At 35.1% G+C, this 27,585-nt stretch overlaps 1 protein-coding gene across 1 annotated transcript in view; it reads right to left on the bottom strand.

Moving 5' to 3' along the window:
- The window catches only part of WDR11 (WD repeat domain 11), a 50,401-nt gene extending 25,771 nt beyond the window's left edge, over positions 1-24,630 (bottom strand). Inside the window, exons 1-11 of the mRNA XM_069460334.1 lie at positions 24,230-24,630; positions 23,166-23,277; positions 17,518-17,671; positions 16,392-16,565; positions 13,937-14,123; positions 11,645-11,810; positions 11,115-11,229; positions 10,066-10,261; positions 9,662-9,765; positions 6,438-6,614; positions 3,377-3,461 (exon numbers count right to left, since the gene is read on the bottom strand). Coding sequence (XP_069316435.1) covers positions 3,377-3,461; positions 6,438-6,614; positions 9,662-9,765; positions 10,066-10,261; positions 11,115-11,229; positions 11,645-11,810; positions 13,937-14,123; positions 16,392-16,565; positions 17,518-17,671; positions 23,166-23,277; positions 24,230-24,315 — 1,556 coding nt within the window. The 5' untranslated portion in view covers positions 24,316-24,630. The remainder of the gene's footprint in view (positions 1-3,376; positions 3,462-6,437; positions 6,615-9,661; positions 9,766-10,065; positions 10,262-11,114; positions 11,230-11,644; positions 11,811-13,936; positions 14,124-16,391; positions 16,566-17,517; positions 17,672-23,165; positions 23,278-24,229) is intronic.
- Between the last annotated feature and the right edge of the window lie 2,955 nt (positions 24,631-27,585).

Genomic DNA, 27,585 nt, shown 5'->3' with positions numbered 1-27,585 from the left:
CCTTTGAATAGATCACAGAAGCAGCTTGTATATCTGATTCCTACTGAGGAAAATAAAAACCAAGTTGAACTTCAAAGTGGATTAGGTAAGGAGGGGATTATTTCTCAGAAGAAAATAAAAACTCTTATCAAACACAGCTGAGTATCACACTGCCTTCAGGATTAGAACACTATCATCTAGGTCTAACTGTACACTGAGGTCTATAAAAAATTAATAAGAACAGCAGCTCATTTTCTGGCTTGATCTAGGATTTTTTTTTTTTTTTTTTGTAGGATTCTTAACCACTGAACAATTATAACCTTAATATTATCAGCAGGTATTTAGGGTTCTAACTCCTACAGTTTCTCAAGCTGGGCCTGTTGACCACCTACTGGGGTTGCTGTAGAGAGGCTCCTTCTCAACACTGGGTGGCTAGTGGGAGCACACACTTTCTGAATGGCCTTGAAATTCTAAGATCCTTCTGCAAATTTACACACAGACAAAATAGACATCATTTTACTTTCCACAAATCACTCAATTTACTCAAAGCAATACTGAGTCAATGTCCTGATATCCACATATGCTACTGTTATAGTAATTTTTAACATTCAAAATAGTACTGGGCTATATTACAGGTTGAGCATCCCTAATCCAAAAATCCAATCCAACATGCCCTAAAATCCAAAACTTTTTGAGCACCATCATGACACCTTTGTTTTCTGATGGTTCAATGTACACAAACTGAGTTTCATGTAAAAAATTATTAAAAATATTATATAAAATTACCTTCAGGCTATGTGTATAAGGTGTATATGACACATAGATGAATTCTGGGTTTAGACTCAGGGCCCATCCCCAACATATCTCCTTATATATATGCAAATATTCCAAAATCCGAAAAAACCCCGGAATCTCAAACACTTCTGGTCCCAAGCATTTTGAACAAGGGATACTTGATCTGTATTGTAAACTCAGCCTACTGGACAAAGACACAAACTAATAATCTCAGAAAACCTACATGTATCTCTCTATTTTGTGTACTTCCAGGTATCTTTCACTGGATTACAACCATCAAAGGCTTTGTCTGTTTACAAGCATACAGAAGATTCTCAATAGATATCTGAGTGAAGTATCCCTGGTTAAAACATCCTGGTTTTAAAAAAACACACACATGCAGCTATCTGCAGGAACTGCAGGATTACAGTCCCTAGCTGTATGTATGTACAACATTCAAGTACTTAAGATTATGTGATTTAAAAAAACAAATTTAGTATAAGATAGAAAAACATTTTCTAAAAGTAAGCATTAATTTGCATATAACATCTAGAATGTATTGGGTTTATTGATAATAAGTTCTGAAATTTTTATAAAACATCTGCAAAATTTTTATAATGGCTTTAATTGTAATATTAAAATTGTATTAGTTGAGACACAAAGACAGCAGTATTTCAGCATCCCCTTGGGCAGAATCTCTGAATATAAAATGTGAATTATTTTCAACACGGCAATTAAGAGGGAAAATTCATATAAAAAATGGAGCATCTTTGTATGATCATTCACAACAGTAGACTGAGTAGCATATCCCTTAGTTATTCAATATCTCAAGTAACACTTTCTAATTAATTTCAGTGTTATTCAACCATAAATACTATCATAGCATGTGTAAGTTATAATATTTAGTGACATCTACAATCTGACTGATCCAGGATAACAAATCTTACTTAAAACTAACAGCTAATTGATAAATTAGCTATTGAAGGTTTCACTGTTAAGGGAAAAAAATGACAATGTGTTTGATTTTTCAGAAGCATGTGTCAAATTCTTTGCATGAATCTTGGCTCAGTCAACGTTTTTATTTTATTGCCAACATAATTCCTACTAATCTATGTGAATTTTTTTAGCTGGAGCTCTAGGACAGGCACTGTAAGCGTAAGTCAATACCTAAGGCCATGAAGCTTCTAAGGCCTAGACTAAATTCCATCTACCTCTTTCATAGATTACTCCGTAATTCACAGTTTCATCCTCTGTAAATTGGAAATATAGTGCTTATCCCATACGGTTGTAGTGGGGATTCAACAAAATGATGCATGCAATGTATTAATACTTAACATAAGCCTTAGAACAAGTACTGGTTAAATGGAGAGTTTTGATTGTTTGGTGTTAGCCAAAAGAGGAAACACCACACACAAAAGGCAAGGGAGAAAGGAAATGTCAAGAGAAGAAATTTACACAGGAAAGGAAGGGAGAGAGAAGATATCAGCAGTGGCAGCAGAGACTACCAGAAGTGCCAGAATGGCAAATTGCAGACATCATAACAGCAGAGAAGAGAAAAGAAGATGAACAACAGCCTGAGACAGTCCACACAGACACCTGTGTCACTGCACCCCAAAAGCTCAATGCATTTGAAGATATTCCTATTCCATGTAAACGTATCTGGGGAGATACCGTAGGGGCACAGCATAAGGTAGCAATAAACAGTCGCCTGAGCTGTACCACAAAAAAATGCACTTGAAAGAATAAGGCAATGTAAACTTTTCAGCGATTTTCATCACAATCAAAAGTTGTGATATTTAAAGGGTTAACCCTTCTCTGTTCAGAAAATGCATTTACTCAGAATAATGTGTTCACTAAGGGTTCACTAAAGAATTTTAATGTATACACGAGACCTACAATTATATAATATGTAGAAAACAGAAATATACTTTCATTAAAAGATCAAAAACTACTGGAAATTTCCATCATATATGTATGTGTAACTGTACAACCTATCATTGATAGGGCAAAAAATAAAATAAAAAAATAGCCTTGCATTTAGCAAAATAATGCTATGGAGTAGACAGGTATGTACCTTAAAACAAAAACAAGAGGTACTCCTCTATCAATGTAGCCTTTCCTCAGACATCTGTGCGTACACAGCCTCATAAACAGATCATATCTCAAAAATCAAAGAGAGTAAGTGCTATATAGTTTTGGTACTTTTTCTGGTGGTGTTTAAACAAAGAAATAAATAACATTAATTAACAATTAAAATGACTTTATTCAAACTTATCATGAGCAATCCTACTGATGGATCTTCACAAAAATAAAAAATAAACAAAATAAACTTGAACAAAGCAACACAGGGATTTCCAGTGAGAAACTAGCCTGGACCTCAGGAGAAATAAATAAGACATAGCAGTAAAAGAGAAAAAATTCTCCACTGCTTATGTTCTTTACAAAGCAAACAATTAGTACTCATCCTTATTTAACATAGCCATTAGTTGGATATGAATATTTATTATTCAAATAATCACCACTGCAAATACCACTGCAGAGTATTCAATGTAGAAAAGTCTATGAGAACTTTTTCCTGATATTACGTATGTTTGTGATCCCAACATCACAATGACATACTCACTTGACTTCACATGAATGGATGCTTAACTCCTTGTGTAGCAGACCGCTGGTGAGGTGGTACACCAGGACAGAACCATTTCCTGTACCTATTAAAATTATGTAACAGAAGACTATTAATTTAGTGGGAATTCCAGATCTTTTCAACACAAATCTTTCTCAAGATTTTAATCATTTTATAACATTTTATCTTTTACCAAAGGGACTCAAGCTATGTACAAAAAAAAAAAAAAAGAAAGAAAGAAAGAAAAAAAAAGAATGAATTTCTTTTCCCATCCCCTGATCAAAAATGGGCCTAATTTGATGTGCTCTAAAATCTTGCCTAACTCCAGGGATAGATTTTCACAGAAAGATTTTAAAACCTATATCAATACACATACAATTTGCAGTTTTCCTAAGCCTTTCTACACATTGCAATTTATATAATACTTTTTGAGATTCAGAAGGTTTCTTATAGCTGGTGCTCAAAAAGGCAACCTAGGAGAGCTCATCAACCAGGTTTTTCTATTCTTCTTTACAAAGTTTTTGTTTTTGTTTTGTTTCATATTAAATAAATCCTGACAAGATCATAAAGTATGATTGTTAATTATGGTTTCTGCAGTTAAAGAAGCCTGGGCTCAAGCCCTGATTCTGCCCGATACTTTTGGGTGAATTAGTTGCCCATACTCACTCTGTTTTTACCTCTTTGAAATGGGAACAGTAGAAAATCTATTTGTTAGAAATTAAATGAGAAAATATATGTAAAACACTTAGCACAGTATTTGGCACAAAGTAAGCACTTGGTTAACTATTAGTATTTCTGTTATCACTGTAATTAATAGTTTATTACTATTCCTAAAGCTTTTAATGGTCTCAAGTAGTATGTCTAAAGTTTAAACAGAAGGGACAGGAACATACTTGAGAAAGTAAAGCTTCTGTCTCTAAAATGTATTTATCAATTAAGCAAGAAAAGTGAACAAATTATTTGGACAATCACTTTCTTACTGCACATGATTTAAAATGATAAATGAATTCATACAAAGCAACAGAATGGAAGTAAAAATTCTAGGCAAATTCCAATTTTATCTTATTTGCAAAATAAAGCTCCAGAAATCTTTTGTAAAACCATTTTAGAAAAACATATTGTACAGTTGCTTATACTTACCATCTATTCCATAATAATACCTTCTAGTACTGTAAAAGTATTACTAAAGTTTTTCAATTAAAAGATCTTCATAATAATCAAATGATTTCTACAATCTGAAGTTTTCATGATGGTGAACCTATAAACTAATACTCTACGGGCAGCACAAGAATTCCATATTTGGACTCTACTTACCTCCCCTAGTGACACTGCAGAACTTTAGGCACTTATTTTGTATTTTTTACTTTTACTTTGTTATTATACTAAAGTCAGTAAATGATGATATTCACTATATGCTAGTACAATACAAAAGGCACTTATTTTGTATTTTTTACTTTTACTTTGTTATTATACTGAAGTCAGTAAATGATGATATTCACTATATGCTAGTACAATACAACTTATTCTGCATAAATCTCAGACCTTGCCATAGCTCTTATTTTATAGCTGTCCCAAGGAGTAATTTTCCCCAAGAAATTGACAAAATCCTAACAACAAATTAGGTACACTAACACTGTACATACATGTACATGTAAAGTACACGGATGGATCCAAGTTAAAATCTCTGTTAGAGTTTAAATATGAATCAATAGTTTCTAAAACAAAAATTAAACATTTATCTGCATTTATATAAATCTGGACACAAATACATAGACTATTGAATCTTTTTTTTTTTTGAGACAGAGTCTCACTCTGTTGCCCAGGCTAGAGTGAGTGCCGTGGCGTCAGCCTAGCTCACAGCAACCTCAAACTCCTGAGCTCAAGGGATCCTCCTGTCTCAGCCTCCCGAGTAGCTGGGACTACAGGCATGCACCACCATGCCCGGCTAATTTTTTCTCTATATATTTTTAGCTGTCCATATAATTTCTTTCTATTTTTAGTAGAGATGGGGTCTCGCTCTTGCTCAGGCTGGTCTCGAACTCCTGAGCTCAAACGATCCGCCCACCTCGGCCTCCCAGAGTGCTAGGATTACAGGCGTGAGCCACCGCGCCCGGCCGACTATTGAATCTTAAAATTCAAATTACTTTCAGAAGATAGGCACAGGAAAAGAACAGGAAAAGCATACTGCCAAATAGTAATACCCAAATGAATCTTTAGTACTGACAAGTCAGCCATTAAGCTGAGATGTGCTGCCCACAAAATAAATGTGGTTAGGTTTTCATTTAAGAAAGAAGAAAAAGAATCACAAATCACATGTTTATAGATTTGGGGAGAAAAACAGAAGGCAACTAATAGCAACTTAAGAAGAAACGCTGACAGTTTCAAATAAATACTATTTTTCAAGAAATTTGGAGAAATGTATTTTAACCTCATATATTTAATAGCAAACTAAAGTTTGTTGTTTTCTGTACACTGTAAAAAAAATTCAGTTCATCACCTTACTATGAAATTAATTGACAGCAACTTGAAACCTAGACAAATTTTCTATCTATAACATAAAAATATGCAATTTCAAACAAAAAAGCAAATCTTAGTTTATAGGGACCATAGCCACTTTAAACAATATTTAACATACAATACTTAGCAAATGAAGAACCCTGCTGTTATTAAACTGTTAACTCTGACTATATTTTTAATTAACAAAGACTGAATACAAAATGACATGCACAGAAAGACTGGGGCGGTCTAAGAAAAGACAAGAGGTCTGTGATTTAACATTACACCGGGACTAGCCTCCTGGTATTTCAGAAATATACTATAGTGTTAGAGACTCGATTGTCCAATCTCAGGTGGATGAGTTATCACTGAAATTAAAAATAAGACAGGTGGAATAAAAGGATAGAAAAAATAAGAAAAATGTTTCAAGATGAGTATTTACATGATTTTACTAGCCTCTACCTCCTTTTAAAGCATCCTCACAGAGAACAAAGGATTTTCTAGAAACTAGGAAACCTAAATATCTTATAAAGTGAGTTAAAAAAAAGATAGGTCAAATACTCACCAACAGCAAGCAGTGGCTGATACATCTTGATGTTTTTTGTGGTCAACGGTGGGCACATGCGGATAGCAAACTGTGGTGAAGGCAGTCCTGAAAGCAGTCCTGTTAGCAGGAATTTGAGGTGCACTTCCTGCAGAATGCAGCCTTTGGGATGTTCTTCCCCAGCAATTGCACTTTGTCCTGATTTGTAATAAAAATAACAATACATATTAATTATAACATATGCTGACCTTAAAAATCTAAAACTTTTCAGCAGAAATGTTCCTCAGGTTTAGAAGCAAAGGTGTAATGTAGCACTCTAGAGCTGTAGTTATTAAGGCCACGATGGCTGCGGTTGGCTATGGAACTTAAATCACACCAGCTTACAACTCAAAGGATAGATAATTCCAGAGTGTTGCTATCCAGAATTCAGGGACCCATGTCTTCTAAGAAACACTGTTTTAGCCAAAGTTTCTGGTATTAAGGCACTAAACCGAGGCTCCAGAACAAATCAAGAGAACTTAGGTTAGAGAACAGTCTCTGTGGTCTGGGATGCTGTACCACATTTCCATCTTACTGCTTTCTAAAGGGTTATCTTTCAATCTGATGTACTTTGTAAAGTGTATATAAAATTGGTAATCATGAAAAGTAGGTTCAAAGACCTCACTTGTGATTTCCAGTAAGAAATCTTAAAGTGTCAATATAAATAGAAAATTTAAGCTTTATAAGTAAATATATAAAATAATAAATAATCTGGATAATATATCAACTGTCAATGTTCACAGTTAAGTCTTAAATGGCATTATTTTCAGATATAACATCTGTACTTAGGTTCCCAGGTTTCAAACTAAAAAGATGATTCCAATAAAAACCATTCTAATAAAACGTGAACACAAAGAGTACAACAAAATCAAGACTGTTCATTAAAAAGGGTATATAAATTTCCTTCCTATAAACTACTATTGAACATTGGGATTAACTTCCCAAAAGCACATAATAAAGAATATGTGAGTATGTGTGTGTATGTATATGTGTGTGTGTATACATACATATATCTCTACATCTACATACACATACATAAAAACATGGAAATACTGTGAAAGGAAAAATGTAAATAACTACTAAGACTATGTGTGATGGGACTATGAATATAACCTTTTAAGGCTGTAAAGTTTTTTTAATAATGTTATTTAAAAATCCACAAAATATATAGGAAAAATGGCCAACAATTTAATCCAATTAAAATGATCCCTTAGGTTAGCCATACAGTTGATACCAATCTCTCTGCCTAACTTTGGTAACAAAAGATGGAATATAAAGGAATGAGAAGTTCAACAGGTAGGTACCACATATACCAACCCTATTAGCTTAGAGTTGACTCCTGGGAAAAGCCACATTTTTCTTCAAGTATTTTCCATAATGACAGGGTATGGCAGATTAGGCCTTAATAAGCATCAGCTTTTATCCAATGAATATACATCAGCCTCTGTATTTAACTGAATTGCTTTCAATTATCACTAAGTACACAGTGAATTTCAAATTAAAAGTTTAATTAAAAGTTTTAATTAAAATGTTTTCAAGTACAAAGCTTTATTTATTTAACACTTTAAAATCAACCACATTTTCAAGAAGTGCTATACGATCAGTATCCTTTTTTCTCTTAAAAACTGTAATTTATACCACTTAGATACCTAAACAGCATTAAATTTCAATCTCCTATGGGCTTCATATCACTGATTAGTTCTGTTCATGTGTTTTTATAATTCTTTTCATTTTAATATTTCATTTTAAGAACAGACAAGGTCAATTAACTCAAAAAATTGTATTACTTATGAAATGAATTTTGCAAAACAAGTCATGTGTCTAAACTTTTCATACGGATTTATGTCTAGTGAATAGAAAGAATTTTAAATATAAAAGTTAGAGTCATTCAGCAAAAGGATATTAGGACTGGTAAGAATCACGACAAAACAGGAGCCTAGAGAGGGGTCAGGGTCTTGCCCAAGGTAACAGTGGAGCCACCAGAACTGGAGGCCATTGCTAAGGAGGAGTATTCGGAGCCAGGATTACTGAGGTCACAGTCTGGCTCTTTCACTGTGTGGCTGAGTAGTTTGGGGCACGTTCTTTAATCTGCGTGGGCCTCAGTTCCCTAATATTATCTACCCTGCAGGGTTGTGGTGAGGGAATATGTATTTAGCACAACACATAGCATAGTATTAAGCACTCAATAAACGTTGATTTGATTAATATGATTAATAAGGTAATGCTCTTTCTATTACTTGTATATCACCTACCTGGCATTTCAACAAAAAAACCTAAATAGCATACATTTTCAATTACATTATGGAAGAATAAAAAATGATACAGAAAATCCTTTATAAACCCATAGCCACAATTTAAAAAGAATTAGATGTCAAAATTGCTTGGCATAGTTACAAAGTCTAAATTTGAAATTGCTTAAATTTAAAACCACAAATCCTCATTCTTCCTTTAATATGTATATACTAGCCCCATAATAATTAAATAACTTTGAATATTTTATCTACAAGTAAATATTTGTTGAAAGAATCCCCAACACAAAAATAAGAAAATTCATGTCAAAAAGTTAAAATAATTTTACTCAGTTACTTTATTCCATTAATAAATATTTACTGCAAATCTAAACTGCACAAGGCCCCGTGCTGAGGGATGCAAAACTGAATCTAACACTGCCTCACCCTTGTGGAGCTTATAACTTAGTGAATGAAACAGAAGCAAAAATAACTACAAATAAAACACAGCTGATAACTATGGGGGGAGGCACAAAAGAAGAACATTTAAATCGGATTTAGGAGATTAAAGAAAGAAACACTTGAGTTGAATTGTGAATTAGGAGTAGCAGAAAAGAGAGAGGAAGCGTATACTTAACTCTAAGTTGCGTGACCAGCGAACATGCAGGCCCTGGGAGGTACGGGATAGCTCAGCAAGGGCCACAGATCCCAGACCCAGATGCCTAATGTGTTCCTTTGTTTAGACCAGAGTCTCTCATGAGTGACCATTTTCTAATTCCAACAATTATAATGCCAATCTATGCTGCTTCAGGCATTTTTATGCTTAAATATTTTATACCCCTCTGATTTATTTAAAACATTTTAGTTTTCTCAAGTATTAACTTTGACTTTATAATAATTGCAAGTCAGTGACTCTATTAATTTTGCCCTTCAAAAGGAATGCCTAACACGAAAGTTAGAGGGAAAAAACAAGCTTACCAATCATGTTATCTAAGGAAAGGTCTGGGAGTTTATTCTGTAGCACTCCTACAGGAATTCCACAGAAAGACACTGGTGAATATAAAGGTGACACACCAGAACTACTGCAAAGACATAATAATTAGATGTTTTCACAAATTTAAAACCTGCATTACATATTACAGAACTCAAACTATTAATACCAGATCATGGCATTCTATCTATTTTTATAATATTAATATTAATCTTACACATCTATGAAATAACTTTAGCAGGTTTACAATATTCTCTAATAACCTAGAGCCTTAATTATCACCTTAAAAACATTTTTGATAGAAAAATGGCCCTGCTATTTCTGTATGATTCTGGTAATTTTAAAAAAAAAAGGAAACAAAACAAAAACACAATCTTATCAATTCACGTACCTGTTCCGTGAGCTTCGATTACAAAAAGCAGACTTGAGTTCCCATATCATGACTCTGCCATCACTCACTATGAGGGCAGCTGAATTCTCGTTGACAGGACAGCACACCATACTGAAGGGACGGACAGTTTTTGTCACCCTGATTGCATCACACTGGCTTCGTAAATCATAGGTAAGTTCCTGAACAGGATCTAGATCTTAATATAAAATTGTTTTCTTTTAAATATGAGAAAGTATCCATATCAATATCACTACTGTTTCAATTTAAATAAAACCTCATCCAAAAAGGATATCACTCCTTCACTAATGCAAAGCTTGTCAACAATGGGTTCACTTTTTACAATTACTACTAAATTTCCTCAGAATATAAAGATAATTCACTTTTATGACTGTATACTCCAAGCTTAATCTCCAAAATAACAACTATGATTGAGATACCTTTTTTCGACACTTTTGAAACAAAATACTTTGAAAAAGGATGAATGGTGATATATGATTAAATAATGGATATACTGCCATCGTAATTTGCAGTAGTCTATAATAAGCCTGAAAATAACTATACTTTACAAAAGATGTGAAAATCACTTTTCACCTTTCCATGGTACATCATTTCACAAAAACATTATTTCTGTTCTCTAAGATAAGACTGACCAGACAATTGAGTGCCTTGGAGACTTATTAACCTATATCACTTTACCATGGAAGTTCCTAAAACTAAGGAGAAGTCAGGGAGGTGTAATAATAAAGTCATACGAGCCTGGACTTGTACTGAAGAAAAATTCACAAAAGATAACATCTACCTGGTTCACAGATACAATCAGAAAGAATTACAAAATATTACTCTCTGTTGTATACAGAAGGTGCACAGTTATAGCAAAGAGATTAATCTTAGGCTTGTACTTTTCTATGCCTCATATTGTAACTATAATCTAACATTTATTTAAGGCAAGGATTATCATTAACTTTATGCCTTGGCTGGTATTTGCCACATGAAGCTTTATAAAATAACTCTGAAGAAAAATATAACATTATTGTGAGATAGAAACTCACCTGGCTCCTCATTTGAAGTGGTGAAAATGCTATTGTAAGATCTTCGAACACGTAAGGTTATACAACCATTTTCATGTAGACAAAATAAACCATCACGCTGAAAGCAGGGTATTACCTTTAAATAGATGATATATTTATTTTTTAAAACACAATAGGTTAATAAAGCATATACTGGGAAACTCAAAACTCATACTTAGAGAATATGGGCCAAATGAACAAACAACAAAAATACACAAATAATACCAAGCTTTAGAACTAAATAAATATTTTAAAACTCCATTTATAATCCTAAAAAATTTATCTTTATCCATTTAACTTAAATAGTTCACTAAATACCTTAGGACCAGTCACAATTTCTAGGATAAATCAAACTAATCAAAAGTTCAGAAAAATAAGGAATACAAAATAATGTTGTTAATCTTCCAATAATTATAAATGAGAAAATGGAACTAAGGACGTTTACAAGACTACGGTCTTTTCCAGTGTAACATTCATAACCTCTAGAAATGTAGCTTATAAATTGTAGATACCTGCAGAAATGGAACTCCTGTTCGTTCTATTGCAATCACACCCACTGTTTGATTCACCTCAAGGTCAAGGATTAAAATCTCCCGAGGATAGAGTAACAACATGTGGTTCCTTTTTGAAGGCAGATATGCCAATTGAAGGCAATCATTAAGAGTTATGAATTCAGCACTGAAAAAAGTAAACATTTACTTTAGGAATCAAGAAATCAGTCAAAGACATAATTCATATCAGAAAGAGCTAGAAAATGATTTAATTTTGTACTTTCCATAAAAAAATTGTCAATGAAAATTTACAACTCTTTTCTGAAATGACCAACATGGGTTAGCATCTAAAATGTAGACCTCTACTGTGTGCCAAAATCCAAATTATGACAATAATATTGTATGGGTTGAGTAGAAATGTCAGTGTTTCTAAATTTTTGAAATATTTAAAGTAGTAGAGTATTATGTCTATGATATGAGATGGTAAGTGACTGGCATTCATAAGACAGTTTTATTTTATTTTTACTTTGTAATTAGAAGTACTAGATAGACTGCCATAATCGAGACTCAGGATTAAAACATCAACATTTAGGGTGAGTAGGGCCACTGGACCAGACTGGACTACCTGTATGGCCTCAGGCAAGCCACTTCCCCTTCTCCACCTTCATTCACTTTTAAGCGGTCTCAAATCCTTTTTGAAACAAAGCAGGGTATTTTATTTACTTATATCACAGCATTTTCTTCTGTGTAAATAAAACAGATGAAACTATGTGGATTGTAATAGACTGTTACAGAGTCTCAAAAATCATTTTACTAATCTGTGATTGTTGCATATATTTAATCACCTTTTTAAATTAAATATTAATGTATTTCAATAGGAAAAGACAAAAAATTATGTACTATTAATATTTTCTTTTTATGTATGATTTTATTGCAATGCTTTGAAATTTAAAATAAAGTTAGTTTATAGGACTAGAAAAAGAGGAATTTTTATTGCATTAAAATCCTGACTTGCATTTCCTAGTTGGGTGAGTTTGAGTAACTATTTAAAATGATGTAGGACTCCGTTTTCCTCACCTGTAAAACCAGACTAGTACTACTGCCCAGAATTGTGCTAAGATTACATGAATTAATGAATGTGAAAGCACCCAAGGAAGTTCTACCTGAAGGAATAAATAATGTATTTTCTTAGGACTCACAATTTACATGTAATTCATATGAGAGAAAACTTAAGAGGTATAAATCATAGATTATAAAACTATTCATACTGCCAAACAGTTATCTGTTTACAACAAGGAATCCGTGAAAAATAGAAAGTTATCTTAAGATACTTAAGGAAAAATCTTAAATTATTTTGGCACAGGATAGGGGATAAATTAACTAGTGAACTTAACCAATCTATGGTTTAATATATAAAAATGATATTAACACACAAATTTGTAATGTAGTTGTAGAGCAATTTTTACTTTCCCCATATAATTTTCAGGTAATTACCCACAAAGTCTAGACAGAATAATTTTAGCACATTAAAAATAAAGGCTCTCTTAAAATGAATGCCAAAAAATCTGCCAAAGCAGTAATATATAGGTCATATCTCTAGGAAAAAAGATATCTCTTTCTAATGCATAAAATTAGTTACTTCAAATAACATTTTATTCAGTTGCAATTTCCTAAATACACAGTGACAGCTAGCATTTTCTAAGTGAATGCTTACTAAGTATTAACCACTACATTAAGTACTTTACTTACGTTATTGTATCGATTAATCTTTACAGCAACCCTATGAAATACTTTAAAACCCTATTTTAGAGATTCGGAGAGTGGAATAGGGATTTTTCTCAAAGTAACATAGCTACAGCTTCCCCTAGAGCCTGGAATTTTAACCAGGATGGGCAACATCTTCACCTGCATAAGGAAGACACCCATATTCTACCAGCTAATGAGACTGCGCAGCACCTAAGTGATGAAATTATATTTAAAATGAAAATCCAGCTTTCTTGCCCCAATTTTTAATGTATTCAATAACCACAACTTTAGAATCATCTATTTTCAGAAGTAGAAATCAGAAGTCAAAAATCTTAATCTGTAAAAATCAGTAGGGGAGTTTAGCACAGCTAGTGGAAACAAAGGAATCATGTTAAATGCTAAATTTTCTCTTAAGGAGACAAAATGAATATTTTTTCCTCTAATAAACTCAAAATTAGAAATGAGAAAAGATGAGAAGAAGAAAATCAATCTTAGTACATCTTCAGAAAAGATGTTTTCATATCTGATAAGTAGATGAGTGTTGTTAGTTCTACACTTATAACTTACCTAGGTTTCTCTTGAGTGATTAAAATTTTTACTTTATTAAGAGCCTTCTTGGCACCTGTGGCTGCAGCCAGCTTGTTATGAGCTGGGCTAGAGTGTGGGCTGGATATGTAAACTTTTTTCCCAGGGCCCGAGGGAGGCTTGGATGGAGAGAAGTCTGAGATGAAAACAATACCCTCGCTGGTGAGTACTATATTGAGAAAAGCAAAACTCTGATTAAAGTTTAATCAAGTTTAGCACAGTTTTATTCTGATACAATTTTCAGAGCAAAATAACGATAATTTTAATAACATAGAACTGGCAATATTATGTACTCATAATATAATGGGAATGTTCTTGAAGTTGAAGATAAACAGGTGGTCCATTATAATTCTTTAGAGGCCTCCAAGCTCAGCATTCTAAATTATGTTTTATATTAAAAAGATACCAGAAGGTTTTTGGCAGGAAGAACAAATATTTGTTCTTCCAGATAAATTCAGTGCACAGACTTTCATTAAAAGTCCCTTCCTCATTATATCCCATAACTTCAAAATCCAAACACTTTTCAGAATATAAGATTTACACAGGAAGAAAAAAATCCCACATTTAAGGAGCTCGGCATATCACAATTAGCTAAGCTCAAATATTTGACTTAATGATACCAAATTTTTAATGATCATGATGAGCTATATTCAGTCTAAATATATTTCCTTTTTCTTCTCAAGCATCAGACCGAACCTTAGCATGAGTAAAGAGTGTTCTTTTTCCTTTACATTTAGAAAAAAAGCAGCAGGGTACCCACTGACTAAGTGTCCATGAAACAAAAATATTCAAGGAGGGAGCACCACATTTAGCAATATAAATTAGGCCTTTTTATGACTGAAAAAATAATCTCCCTTAACACTGGAGCTGACAAATATTGGGATATATGAGCAGAAAAACCTTATCTATCCTGGATCCTGGCAATTAGTAAGGCTGCTTCAAGCACAGGGAAAAAGGAAGCAGTCAAGAGACATGACACAACCCTAGCACACTCAGCATGAGCATAATGTTAGGTCAGCTGACACTCTGAAATACATAGTACTTTCACCAACCAAATTATAGGGATGGAAAGAGTCGACACCATCAAGTTAGCCTAAAGCCTTGTCTCCTTTTCAGGTTCCAGAACTCATCCTTCAAGGTCCCCCTGGCTTCCCCTCTTTTGCGATGCCTTCCCTCCCTGACTCTGCCAGCTGACGTAGCCCTCCTGCTCCCACAGCACTGCATTTACATAAGCCAACTGGTGACTGAGTGTATGTTTGCACATGTTCATAAATAAACAGTTATATATGCAAAAGCCTAAACACACTGTATTGTAGTTTTTTATATAGGCCCATTTAACTTTTTTATATAAGCTCATTTAACTTCTAGTCTGCCTTTCTTTTCTGCCTTCAATAGACGGACGCGCACGCACACATACACACACACACACACACACACACACACACACAGAGGCACATACCCTTGATAAATCTTGATGGAAAAAAGTTAGAATTTTGAGTCATTCAAACCCAGGGAAAACATTCTTCACCATAGCTAATGCCCTTCCCTCCTTCACATTTCTGATCATTATCAAATGAAACCTACTTTGACCACTCTATCTAATATAACTTGCCCACCTCTTCCGCCATTCTTCTCCAACCCCTTTGTATCCTCTATTACTTCCTTTATACCATCTATCACCTCTTAATATACTACAATTTAATAATTTATTATGTTCATAGTTTATGATCTGACTCCCTCTCATGAGGATGGAAACTGTGAAGGCAGGAACTCTTGCTTTGGTTCCCAGAATAGTAACAGCTCAAGAAATATCTGTTGGATGACAGAATAAACAATATTTTCTAAATAATTTAGCCACAAATATATCTAAAACAAATCTCATTTTAAGATCATGAGCTCAGTAAAACATCAAAAGTACATTGGCAAAAACTGCCTCCTTAAGAAAAAATTCCCTTAGGCTTACACTATTCCTTACATGCATCTGTTTATGACACTCAAACCAACAGTATGAAGTAGGACAATTATTTAAAAAGCAAGAACTTAAATTGGTTACAGAATAAATGAAACCCTTGATTCAAGTTCTTTAAGTATTCCTAGAAAAAAAAACTTAACTAAGTCTGAATTAGAAAATCAAAGTAACTGTCTGTCCCTGGCTAGTCTAATATTATTCACAATTTAACATAGTAAAGGTATATTTAAATTTCTAAATATTGCTGACTTAACATTTCTAACTATTGAAATACTTGCAAATGATATAGGGTTATGTTTTAGTATGCGTATTAGGAGTTGCAGACATATGGACTAGATGTGCTTTTTCACTTTGCTCAGTTGTTTTAATGTTATAGATGTATAATGTGTGTGTATAGCTTATGTATATGACATTACGATATTATAAATACCTCACTTAAATCATTTTCCACAAGCAACCATTACTCACAAGTCAAATGTGAGGGATCAAAAGGGTCAAAAGAAAAGGAAAGAATGTTGTCTGCATAGCTCTTCTTCCACAGTTTGGTGCCAGTGTCTGCATTCCAGAGCACGATGTAATTTGGCGGGTGGATGGCAAGCAGTAAATCTCGGGAAGCATCTTGACTCCACAACCACTGAACATCTGTAAAGACCCGACAAATAAAGGCAAAATTCAGAAATCATCCACTTCAAAACACTTGGCTAACTTGTCCTTGATATTTAGTTTTTTACATGTAATCCTTAAAATCTTAACCACCCCTCACCTAAATCTGATGCACACGTGTGTGTATGGGTGTCAGTGTCAAGATTGTACAGAAAAAGCTAATTTTATATAAAAATGTTTATATAAAAATGTCAAAATATTAAAGTTATCTGAAATATTACTTCAAAGAAAATAAAAGGCAATTTTCACTAATCATTACTTAAAACTATAAAATATGTGAGACTCTCCTAGCCATGATCAAGATGTCAGACTCCCCTAATGTTTCTGTGGAATTACTTAATGGGACTTTACAGGTTTTCATGATTTTTCACAAGGATAAACAGAATACAAAAAGATCTAGTTTGGTACCCAGTACATATTAAGTACTGAAAAAATATTTTTAAAATAGAAATATAAAAAATTCATTCAGTCAAGAGATGTACTCAAGGATGTCAGTCTAAAGAATACTGTATTTGTTTTACGTCAATGACAAAGAAATGAGCAAACAATTTATATGAAAATGAGAATAAACTTTTATTCATCTCTATTAATATACAGTAAGTACTGATGGCTAATTCACAACAGCAGTTTAGCCAACTTTACTTATAATGTAGCTTAAAAGATTGTTTGTAGCAGCTTAATTTTTCTTATCATGCTTTACTGAGGCTGAGATTGAAACTAATGAGTTTTACCAAAGCACAAATAAGTTGAGACTTGAGGAAATATACCTAGAAATATATTGATAAGGAAAAGAAAGCTGGATTCACATCAGTAGAACAGGCTAAAAACAATCAAGAGTTAACTTAGAGGTGATAAAATTAAATGAATGGAAGAAAAACTACGTGTAGGTTAAGTGTACCAATGTAAACACTTAGCAGAGCACTTTCCTCACCTTGAATGGGTTTCGCATGCTCTTGGATTTCACACTGAGCTACTCCTGCTGCTACATCCCAAACGATGATTTTCCCATTGACATCAGCGGAAGCTAAGCGCAAGCAATACGGTGAGCCAATGTTATGGTGATAGTTTTCCCTGGCCCATTTAACCTAGTATCAAGAAAAAAATCAAATCAAGTAAATACTGGCACCAGATGAAATTAAACAATAATTTTCACAAAACAGCAACCAGAACTCATACTACATTTATATTACAAAAATCTTTAGCAAAAATAAATAGGACACTGGTTTTCATTTTGAAATTATACATTTTTATTATTTATGATATTTTTAAAAGCCACAGTTAAACATTTTTAAAAACATCACAATGTTCCTGCCTTTAAAATGTAAAAAATAGCATAGCCTTAATATTTTGGGAAATTCAGGTAAAAACTTCAGAATAGCTTAGAAATTAGTTTTCTTAAAATCTTATTATGAAAGAATATCTAAAATCATAAATTGTGAAGTAGAATGTTTTTCCGTATTCTATTCTTCTAAGTAAAAGGAAGACAACTTACAGACCAAAAAAAACTGAGTGAGAAGAAAAACAGGAAAAAACAAAAGCAAACAAAAAACTCTGGCTGTCCTTCTTCTATAAAAATATGAATGTTTTTCTCTGAAGAAATTTACCCTTCATACTTCTGGCAACATTATTAAGAATAGAATTTTTAAAATAAAAAACACAAGAATTCAGGACAAATCTGATTAAACTCTTCAACAATGAATACTGATAGTTAACGTAAAAGACAAATTACACAGTCCTCACCATGAGCAAAGGCCTTCCCTGGCCACTACTCTGGTTAATTCCCTGGACACTACCACCCGTCTCTCAGCATCCTGCTGATTTTCTTCAAAGTATTTACTACACAATTTATAATTATTTTATTTACTTTGTTTTGACTTTTCACCATGCCATGAACTGTCCGCACTTTGTTGATCATGTAGGCTTTGTTCACATTTCTATTCCCAGACCTCAGTATAACGCCCAAAGCTGTGTTTAATAAATGAATTTACATACCACGAAACCTTCAAATATATAAATATATAAACATATGTATACATATACATATGTGTATATCCATTAACACACTCATACATAATGCTAAGGTAGGCAAGTAAGCTAATCAATTGCAATAGTATTCATGAAGAAGATAGGAATGAAGTTTTCTGAACATCAATGTTAATAAGCCTTAAGGTTTTATAGTAGCTGATCTTTTCCTCAGGCAAATTTTTTTTAAATGAAATGTGTGTGCATGTGTACTTGTGTGTATGCATATACGTATGTGTATATGTTTGAATGTGTATATGTATAGATATATTGTGTGTGTAGTCAGTTCTCATTATTTAGACTCCACATTTGTGAGAATTTGCCTACTCATTAAATGTATTTGCAACCTCAAAATCAATACCTGCAGTGCTTTTGCAGTCATCTACAAACAAGCAGAGTGATGAAAAATTTGAGTCGCCCAACATACATGTGTGTTCCCAGCTGAGGTCAAACTAGGCATTCTTGCTTTGCTTTCACAATAAAAACAAGTGTCCATTTCATCTATGTCGTACCATATTTTTCACATTTTTGTGCTTTTTGTTGGTGACGTCACTGTTTAAAATGGCCCCTAAGCATAGTGTTGTCTAGCATTTCTAAGTGTGAGAAGTTGTGATGTGACTTACAGAAAAAAGTATGTGTAAGATAAGCTTTGCTCAGACATGTGCTGTTGGCCATGAAGTCCATGTTAATGGATCATCAGTATATATTAAATGTCTTTAAACAGAAACACATATAAAACAAGGTTATGCATTGATCAGGTGATGAAAATGTGGTGATCAGAAGCTCACAGGAACCTAACCCATAGGAGCAAACAATATTTCAGTATTTACTATTTCAGTTTTTGCATCAACTTTATAGAATACCATGAATAAGAACTGATGGGATGTATGTATGTGTATACATATGTGTATATATGTGTGTGTGTAGTTTGAATTCCATTTACGTAAACTTCAAGCAGTGTGTATATATATCTTAAAAATCACCTACACATATGATAAACTGCTGAGAACCAAGCATAAGGAGAAAATCTTCAAAGAAGTCAGAAGGAAAGAGATACAATGCAGAGAAACAAACACTTTTCATCAGAAATTATGTAAGGTGACGCCACAGCACTCCAGCCTGGACAACAGAGTGAGACTCTGTCTCAAAAAAAAAAAAAAAAAAGAAATTATGTAAGGTGAAAGATAGTAGAGTGATATCTTTAAAGTACTACTAGAAAAAAAAAATTGCCAAACCAGAAATCTATATTCTTTGAAAATGTCTTTCAAAAACAAAGGTGAAATACTCCCTCAGACAAATAAAAGTTGAGAGAATCAACCAATATTAGACATGCACTTGAAGAATTTACAGTAAACTCTTCGGGCAATGGGAACATAATACCAGACTGAAACTTGGATCTATACAAAGAAATGAAAGCTCCAGAAATGCCAAGGGTGGGGAGAGGAAGAGCAAGAGAAAAGGCAAATATAAAATATTTTTTCTCAAAAAGAAACCCTTCACCTTTCTATCAGACTTAATGGTGAAAGACTGAATGCTTTCCCTCAAGCTCAGAAAAAAGACAAGAGTATCCTCTTACCACACCTAGTCACTGAAGCAGAGGTCCTAGACAATGCAACATGGCAAGCAAGGTAAATAGGAGACGTACAAATTATCAATAAAAACATTGAACTGTTGTCATTTGCAGATGACATGACTGCGTGAAAAAAAAATCCACTCTCCAATTACCAGATCTAATAAGTTATGTTAAGATCACATGATAAAGGTCAATATACAAAAATCAATTGTATTATTTCCTTACTTCACATCATATATAAAAACTAACTCAAAATGGACAAGGACCTACATGTAAGAGCTAAAACTTTAAAATTCTTAGAAGAAAGCAAAGATGTAAATCTTCCTGATGTTGGAGAAAGCAATAGTTTCTTGGACATGGCACCAGAAGCACAAGCAACAACAATAAAATAGATAAACTGGACTATCATTAAAATTAAAAGATCCTTCTTCAAAGGACACCACCAAGAAACTAAAAAGACAACCCAAAGAATCGGAGAAAATATTTGCAAATCATATATCTGATAACGGATTTGTACTAGAATATAGTAGTCTCCCCTTATCCACGGTTTCACTTTCCACAGTTTCAGTTAGCCACAATCAACCAGGGTCTGAAAATATTAAATGGAAAATTCCAAAAATAAATAATCCATAAGTTTTAAATTGTCTGCTGTTCTGAGTAGCGTGATGAAATGTCTCGCCATCCAGCTCCATCCCACCTGGTCGTGACTCATCCCTTTGTCCAGCTTGGCCATGCTGTATATGCCACCTGCTCATTAGTCACTCAGTAGCCAGCTTCATTATCAGATTGACTGTGGTAATACTGCAGTGCTTGTATTCAAATAATCCTTATTTTACTTTATAATGGCCCCAAAGTGCAAGGGTAGTGGTGCTGGTATTGTTATAATTGCTCTATTTTATTGTTGTTGTTGCTAATCTTTTACTGTGCCTAATTTATAAATTAAACTTTATCATATGTATGTATGTATAGGAGAAAAAAACAATATATATAGGGTTTGGTACCATCTGCAGTTTCAGGCATCCACTGACCGGTCTTGGAACATATGCCCCCCTCAGATAAGGGAGGACTGGTGTTACAACTCAATAATAAAAAAAATTACAATTTTTAAATGGACAAAGGATTTAAATAGACATTTCTCCAAAGAAGATATACAAATGGCCAATAAGCATATGAAAATATGCTCAACACGTTTGCCATCAGGGAAATGCAAACCAAAACCACAATGAAAACCACTTCACATCCACTCGGATGGTTATAATCAAAAGGACAGAGAACGGCAAGTATTGAAGAGAATTTGGAGAAACTGGACATCTCATATATTGCTAATGGGAATATAAAATTTGGAAAATAGTCTGGCAGTTTCTCAAAAAGTTAAACATAGAATTACCATATGATAGTTCATTCCTAGATATATATACACCCAAGGAAAATGAAAACACAGGTTCACACACAAACTTGCATACACTGTTCACAGCAGCATTATTCATAATAGCCAAAAAGTGGGAAATACTCAAGATGTCCATCAATAAAATAAATGTGATATATCCTCACAGTGGAATACTACTCAGCAATTAAATGGAACAGAGTACTGAAACATGCTACAATATGGATGAATCATGAAAACATATTAAGTGAAAGAAGCCAGGCACAAAAGACCACATAGTGTATGATTCCATTTATATGAAATGTTCAGAATGGGCAAATCTACAGAGATAGAAAGTAGATTCGTGGTTGCCTGAGATGAGGGGTATGAAGGAAATGGAAGATGCTACTGGATAGGGGGTTTCTTTTTAGGATGATGAAATTGATTGTGGTGATGGCTGCACAACTGTGAATATACTAAAAACCATAGAATTGTATCCTTTAAGTGGGTGAATTTTATGGTATGAATGTCTCAATAAAGCTGTTAGATATAAAAAAGAAAAAGACTCCAAATCTCTATCTCCAGTCATGGTCTCTCTCCTAAACTTCAGATCTCTATACTATATTACAGGCATCTCAGTCTTTGCATGTTGAAAACGTAAAATCACTGACTTCATACACACTCATTTATCATAACTGGCAACACTGTCATTCAGTTACTCAAACAGAAACCTCGGAGTCAGTCTATTTTCCGACTCTTCCCTATATTGATGACTATAAACGCTATCAGGTTTATCTCTTATGCAGCTCCTAAATATTACTCCCCCATGCCTCAGCCTTAGTTTTGGCCCTTAAGAATTTCCTGCCAAAATCACAACAAAAGTCTCCTAAATGATCTCACTGTCTCCAGTTCTTGCCTTTCTCCAATAGATCCTCCACTGCTTCCAGAGTGAGTTTTTCTAAAATGCAAATAGTTATATTAATCTCCTTTATAAAAATCCAAACTCCTTCATAATCTTATAAAACTTTCAGGAATGGCAGCTGAAACTCTCTGGCTGCCTCCTCTTCCCTCACTCTTACAAGTGTACCAGCTTTTTGCCATCTTCACAGCATAGGACTTACCTCTGTATATATTCTCCCTTTTTCCTGCAATGCTCCTCCCCGATTTTTCACATGGCTAACTACCGTTTACTAGTCTTTAAACTGAAAAGACTTCTGTGACGCTCCCCACTCCCCACGACTAGGTCTTCCCACAGCCTGTTAAGCAGCTCTCACTTAGCACACTGAGTCTTCCTCAGAAGATAATGAATTGCCTGAGGGCTTTCTTCTCTATATCCTTAGCACATGCCAAGCATGCAACTAAGGAATGAATGAGGGGGGAGGTCTGGTAAATGGTAAAACAGGTGTTTCCCATCAGTTTTAAAAGGACCTAAGAACTAGTATTTAATAACTCATCCTGGATTGACATTAAGTCATATATATGGAAATGCTAGTATATCCCAAATAATCATATTTAAAAGTTATTCAACATTTATACATATGATTTAATGAGAACCTAGTGATATACAGTATTAAGCTTTAGACTACACAACATGATAGGGTCAAAGTGGGATTTGACTTACCTTGACAACATCAGCTTTATGTTTTTCTAAAACTTGAAGAGTTTGGGCCGTATTAGAATCAATCACTACCACAAGTGAATGACATCCATAAGCAATTAAACCTTGCCAGCCCCTAACAAAACAGTAATGTTAAAATATAGGTACAAAACAAAGCAGGACAACTTCTCTCTTGCCAATCCTAAATAAATGATAAATCTAACTCATATACTACCATTAAGAAAATATTATTTAAAACCCAAGACCAGTATTTAACAAGCTTAAAATGCTTGTTGAAATTCACTTTTCGTTCAGATTAAAAAAGGCTGTAAGAGATATGAACAAAGAGCCCTGAGGATGTATAAAACAACACATGCCCTCTGATTGTCTTTGTGGGCCTATGTCTTCTTTTATTCAACTTCAAATCCTTAGTATCCACGATGTGCCTGGCGTAACCACCCGTGACTAGTCCCTGTCCTTCCAACTATAAAAACCAAACACTAGACAGGAGGTTTCAGTCCTCTAGACAACATTCCCAGAGCCACAGCTACAGAATTTTGCATCACATTTGTCTCATTATTAGTTTTCAGAGTCGCGGTGGTATTTTACAGTGAAAAATAAGGAGCAATAAAGACGACCTGTTGAGGACAGAAACGTCCTACACAGGAGGAGTCATAAGACAGAAGGTGAGGAGATCGGCGCCTAGCACAGGGCCTGGGACACTGTTGAATGGATATAGGTGAAAAACAGGACTAAGAGAAAGAGGACAGGAAGGGAGAGAACCCTGGAAGTTGGAGGAGAGGTAAAGAGAGGGGAATGGGATGGTAAAAGAGGTGCGGAAAAAGCAGAGAAACAAATATGGGAGGAAAAGGGCAAATGCATAAATGGATTTCCCCGGGAATTTCCTACGCGGGGCATTTACTACTTTGTAACAACCGAAATCCATCAGCTAAAAGAAAATCTCATAATATGAGGGCGGCTCCCTGTCTGGGCGAGGCCAAACTACCAGGGGGTGAAACCTCTTTTCTTTCCCCTTCTCCTCACAAACTCCCGGCCAATCCTGAAGCCCTGGAAGCCGGCGCCCTCACCAGTCCACTGCCGCCTTGTTGTGGGCGTTTAGAGCCCCGGTGAGGGTGCGCGCCGACACCTTGAAGTTCACCGTATAGGGCAACATCGCGGGGAACAGCCCGGGCCCTCCTCGCTGACCCGCAACCAGGAAGCGGCGGACACTGCGCTTCCGTTCCAAATAGAATCCGGGTAGCCCCGTGGGCGCCGCTGTCAGGTTCCGCCGGATCCAAGGTTCCACGTTCGCTGGGCTCTACCGCCTCCTGATTCCATCCTCTCGAGGTTCGGTCGCGTTAAGTTCCACGCATCTTGGGTTCGCCCGTCTCCAGAGTTCCGCAACCCCAGGTGGTTCCCCCGCTCCGCGCCAGCAGGACTGTGCTTGGAAGAGGAAGTGCTGCCTCCAGTCAAATCTGTTTTCTTCAGGTTGAGACTGCATAGGCCTCCGTGCCCTGCTGGAAATCGTGAAAGGCAAGGGATCATAGTCCCAGTTATTCTTTCGGCCTTTGATCAGTTAACTTGGGGCACCTGCCAATGCCAGGCACGTTGTAGGCGTCGGGGATGTACCAATGAAGAAGACACAAAGTCTCCCCTCTCTAGGAGTTTACAGAGAATAAATGAAAGAGATTAATGAATGGATGAAAGGGATTAACTGAAATTGAGAGGGTGAATGAAATAAATGGCTCAAATACATTTTTATTTTATTTTTTATCTATATAAACAATTTCTAAATACAGAGAACGTTCCATATTTGGTCTTGGAAATACTCCCTTCACACTTGAGGGAAAAGTAGCGCTATGCCAGGGCCAAGTGACCTTTAGCCTGTTTGGTGAGGTCGTTTGCATTTTGCACTTTCTCCTCTGCTGTTCTCAAGTCAGACCCAAGCCTTACTTCATTTGTGCTCGGCCCCTGGTTTATACCCTTTACTATAGTACCCAATGCAATGATTTCTTTCCAGCAATGATATTTGGAGATGTCTACTTCTCACCCAATACATTGCTAGCTCCTTGATCAGCCAAAGGAACAACATATTGGTAGTTTTTTCATCACCAATCTTTGTGTTGGCCTTATCACTCTTGTAAAACAGCTTTCTCAAAGCTCACCTCCAGTATCCTCTTAGTTGTTAAAGCCAATGAGCATCTTTTGGCTTTTAGTTACTCCCTTGCAACTAGTCACAGCTGCTGCTTTCCCTCCTCCACCTTGCTGTCTAACTTTTCCTGACCTCACAGCCCAACCTGCTGATGTTGTGGGGGCCACCAGATGTGCCCATAACCACAGATCTAAATTTATCACTCCCTTGTCTAAAATCTTGGATGTTTCCTGTAACAAGGATTGCTAATTGGCACTCGAAATTCATTCTCTCCTTTCATAGGAACACGATTTCAATTTATATCTGGGCACATCATCACTCCATTAGATGAATATATTTCTCCACTCCACTTACAACTAGAGCAGGCCATGAGACTAAATTTCTGGTCAATGAGATAGATGAAAGTGGAAGTGTTGTGTAGTGACCTCTGAGAAGGCACTTTTTTGTGCTGTTCTTCTGTGCTACTTCAGTAGTTATACCCTACGTTACTGTTAGCTGCAGATATGTCTGTCTCAAAGGGGAGGCCAACACATTTTTAGGTAACTGTAATATAGGGAAATAAACATACCAGAGTAGCCTTAGAATTCCCCCCAGAAAGGAACAAAATGCTAGTCTTCCTTTCTCCCCAGTGCCTAGCACCCTTCCTGGCATGCAGTTAGTCCTCAATAAATGATTGATGGTGCAGGAGTTCCAAATGCCCATTAAGCATAAGGTCAAACAGTTACAAAGTGATAATCAGGACTCTGTCTAGGAGCTCACAATTGGAGGCAGGCAACAAGTAAACAGACCTTCCATTCCCCAGTAAGAAAAAGCCTCTTGGGGAAAGAGAGATTAATTAGCTTAAATCTGTAAAGCTACCTTGAAGATATGGATGTTAAATATTCAGGGCAAGAACCAGCCAGGGTTGGGACAGCAATATGTCTCCCATGGTACAAGAGTGTGCAATTAAGTAGGTTAATGGATTTTTTTGGCCTTCTCCAAAACATCTGTTTTGCCCAATGTGAAAGACAGAATATTGGAGATACTGGACAATTGTTTTCTTTAATAGGACAAAACAGGCTCCTCTTTCATTCCTGAAAAATAACCATGTCAGCCCTTGCCTGATGACATAAACTCCAAAGCCTGGTAATGTGGGCTCAGGGCATCCTGCTACTAAATCATTTGCATTCCTAAACCAAGACAACCTTTTTCTCCCTTTCTTTTAAAGTTGATGGAGATAAGAGAATGAGGAAACACCAGAAAGTGATGAGGACAGAAATAATATATAACTGAATAAACCCCTTCATAAGTAAACTTTCCAAGGTCACATAGGTGATGAGGTCAATAGCTTACTGCTGAGCACTCACAAAGTGCCAGGTGCTATGATAAACCCCTCACTTTCATCATCCCATTTAATCCACACAAAGTCAGAAAGACTGTTATCACATCACAAGTATCCTATAGATGACAAAATTAAAGCTCATGAGTTGCCCAATATTACACAGCCAATAGAAAGTAGAGCCAATGTTGGAACCCAGATGAGTCTAATTTTGAAACTCATGCTTTTAACTACTGACAGCACCACATAGCCCTCCATGTCAGATATAAAACCCAGCTGGAAAAAACTCCAGCTGCCTAGGAAGCATGAGATTTTAAAAATCATAAGCTTTATTGAGATATAGTTCACATACCATACAATTAATCCATTTAACATGTACAATTTGTTGGGTTTTAGGATATTCACAGAGTTTTGCAACCATCACCATAATCAATTCTAGGACAGTTTATCACTTCTAAAGGAAACCCTGTACCCATTAGCAGTCACTCACCATTTCCCCCACTTCCCTCAGCTCTAGCAACCACTGCTCTACTTCCTGTCTCTATGGATTTTCCTACTCTGGACATTTCATACAAATGGAATCGCATAATTATGTATGTCCTTTTATGCCTTGCTTCTTCCATTTAGTGTAATGTTTCCAAGATTTGTCCATGTTGTATCATATATCAGTACTTTACTCCATTTTGCTGCCAAATAATATTCATTATATGGATATACTATTGTTTATTTCTCCATTCATCAGCTGATGGACATTTGAGTTGTTGCCACTTTCTAGCTGTTATGAATAATGCTGCTATGAACATTCCTGTATACATTTTTATGTGAACATGTGTTTTCATTTTTCTTGGGTATATACCTAATAGTAGAAGTGCTGGCTCACAGGATAACTCTTCTGTTTAACTTTCTGAGGAACTTCCAAACTGTTTTCTAAAGAGGCTGTACCATATTACATTTCTATCAGCAGTGTATGAAGG

The sequence above is a fragment of the Eulemur rufifrons genome, chromosome 28 (assembly GCF_041146395.1).
Source record: "Eulemur rufifrons isolate Redbay chromosome 28, OSU_ERuf_1, whole genome shotgun sequence".
Lineage (NCBI taxonomy): Eukaryota > Metazoa > Chordata > Mammalia > Primates > Lemuridae > Eulemur > Eulemur rufifrons.
This window is presented reverse-complemented; position numbering and strand designations above follow the sequence as displayed.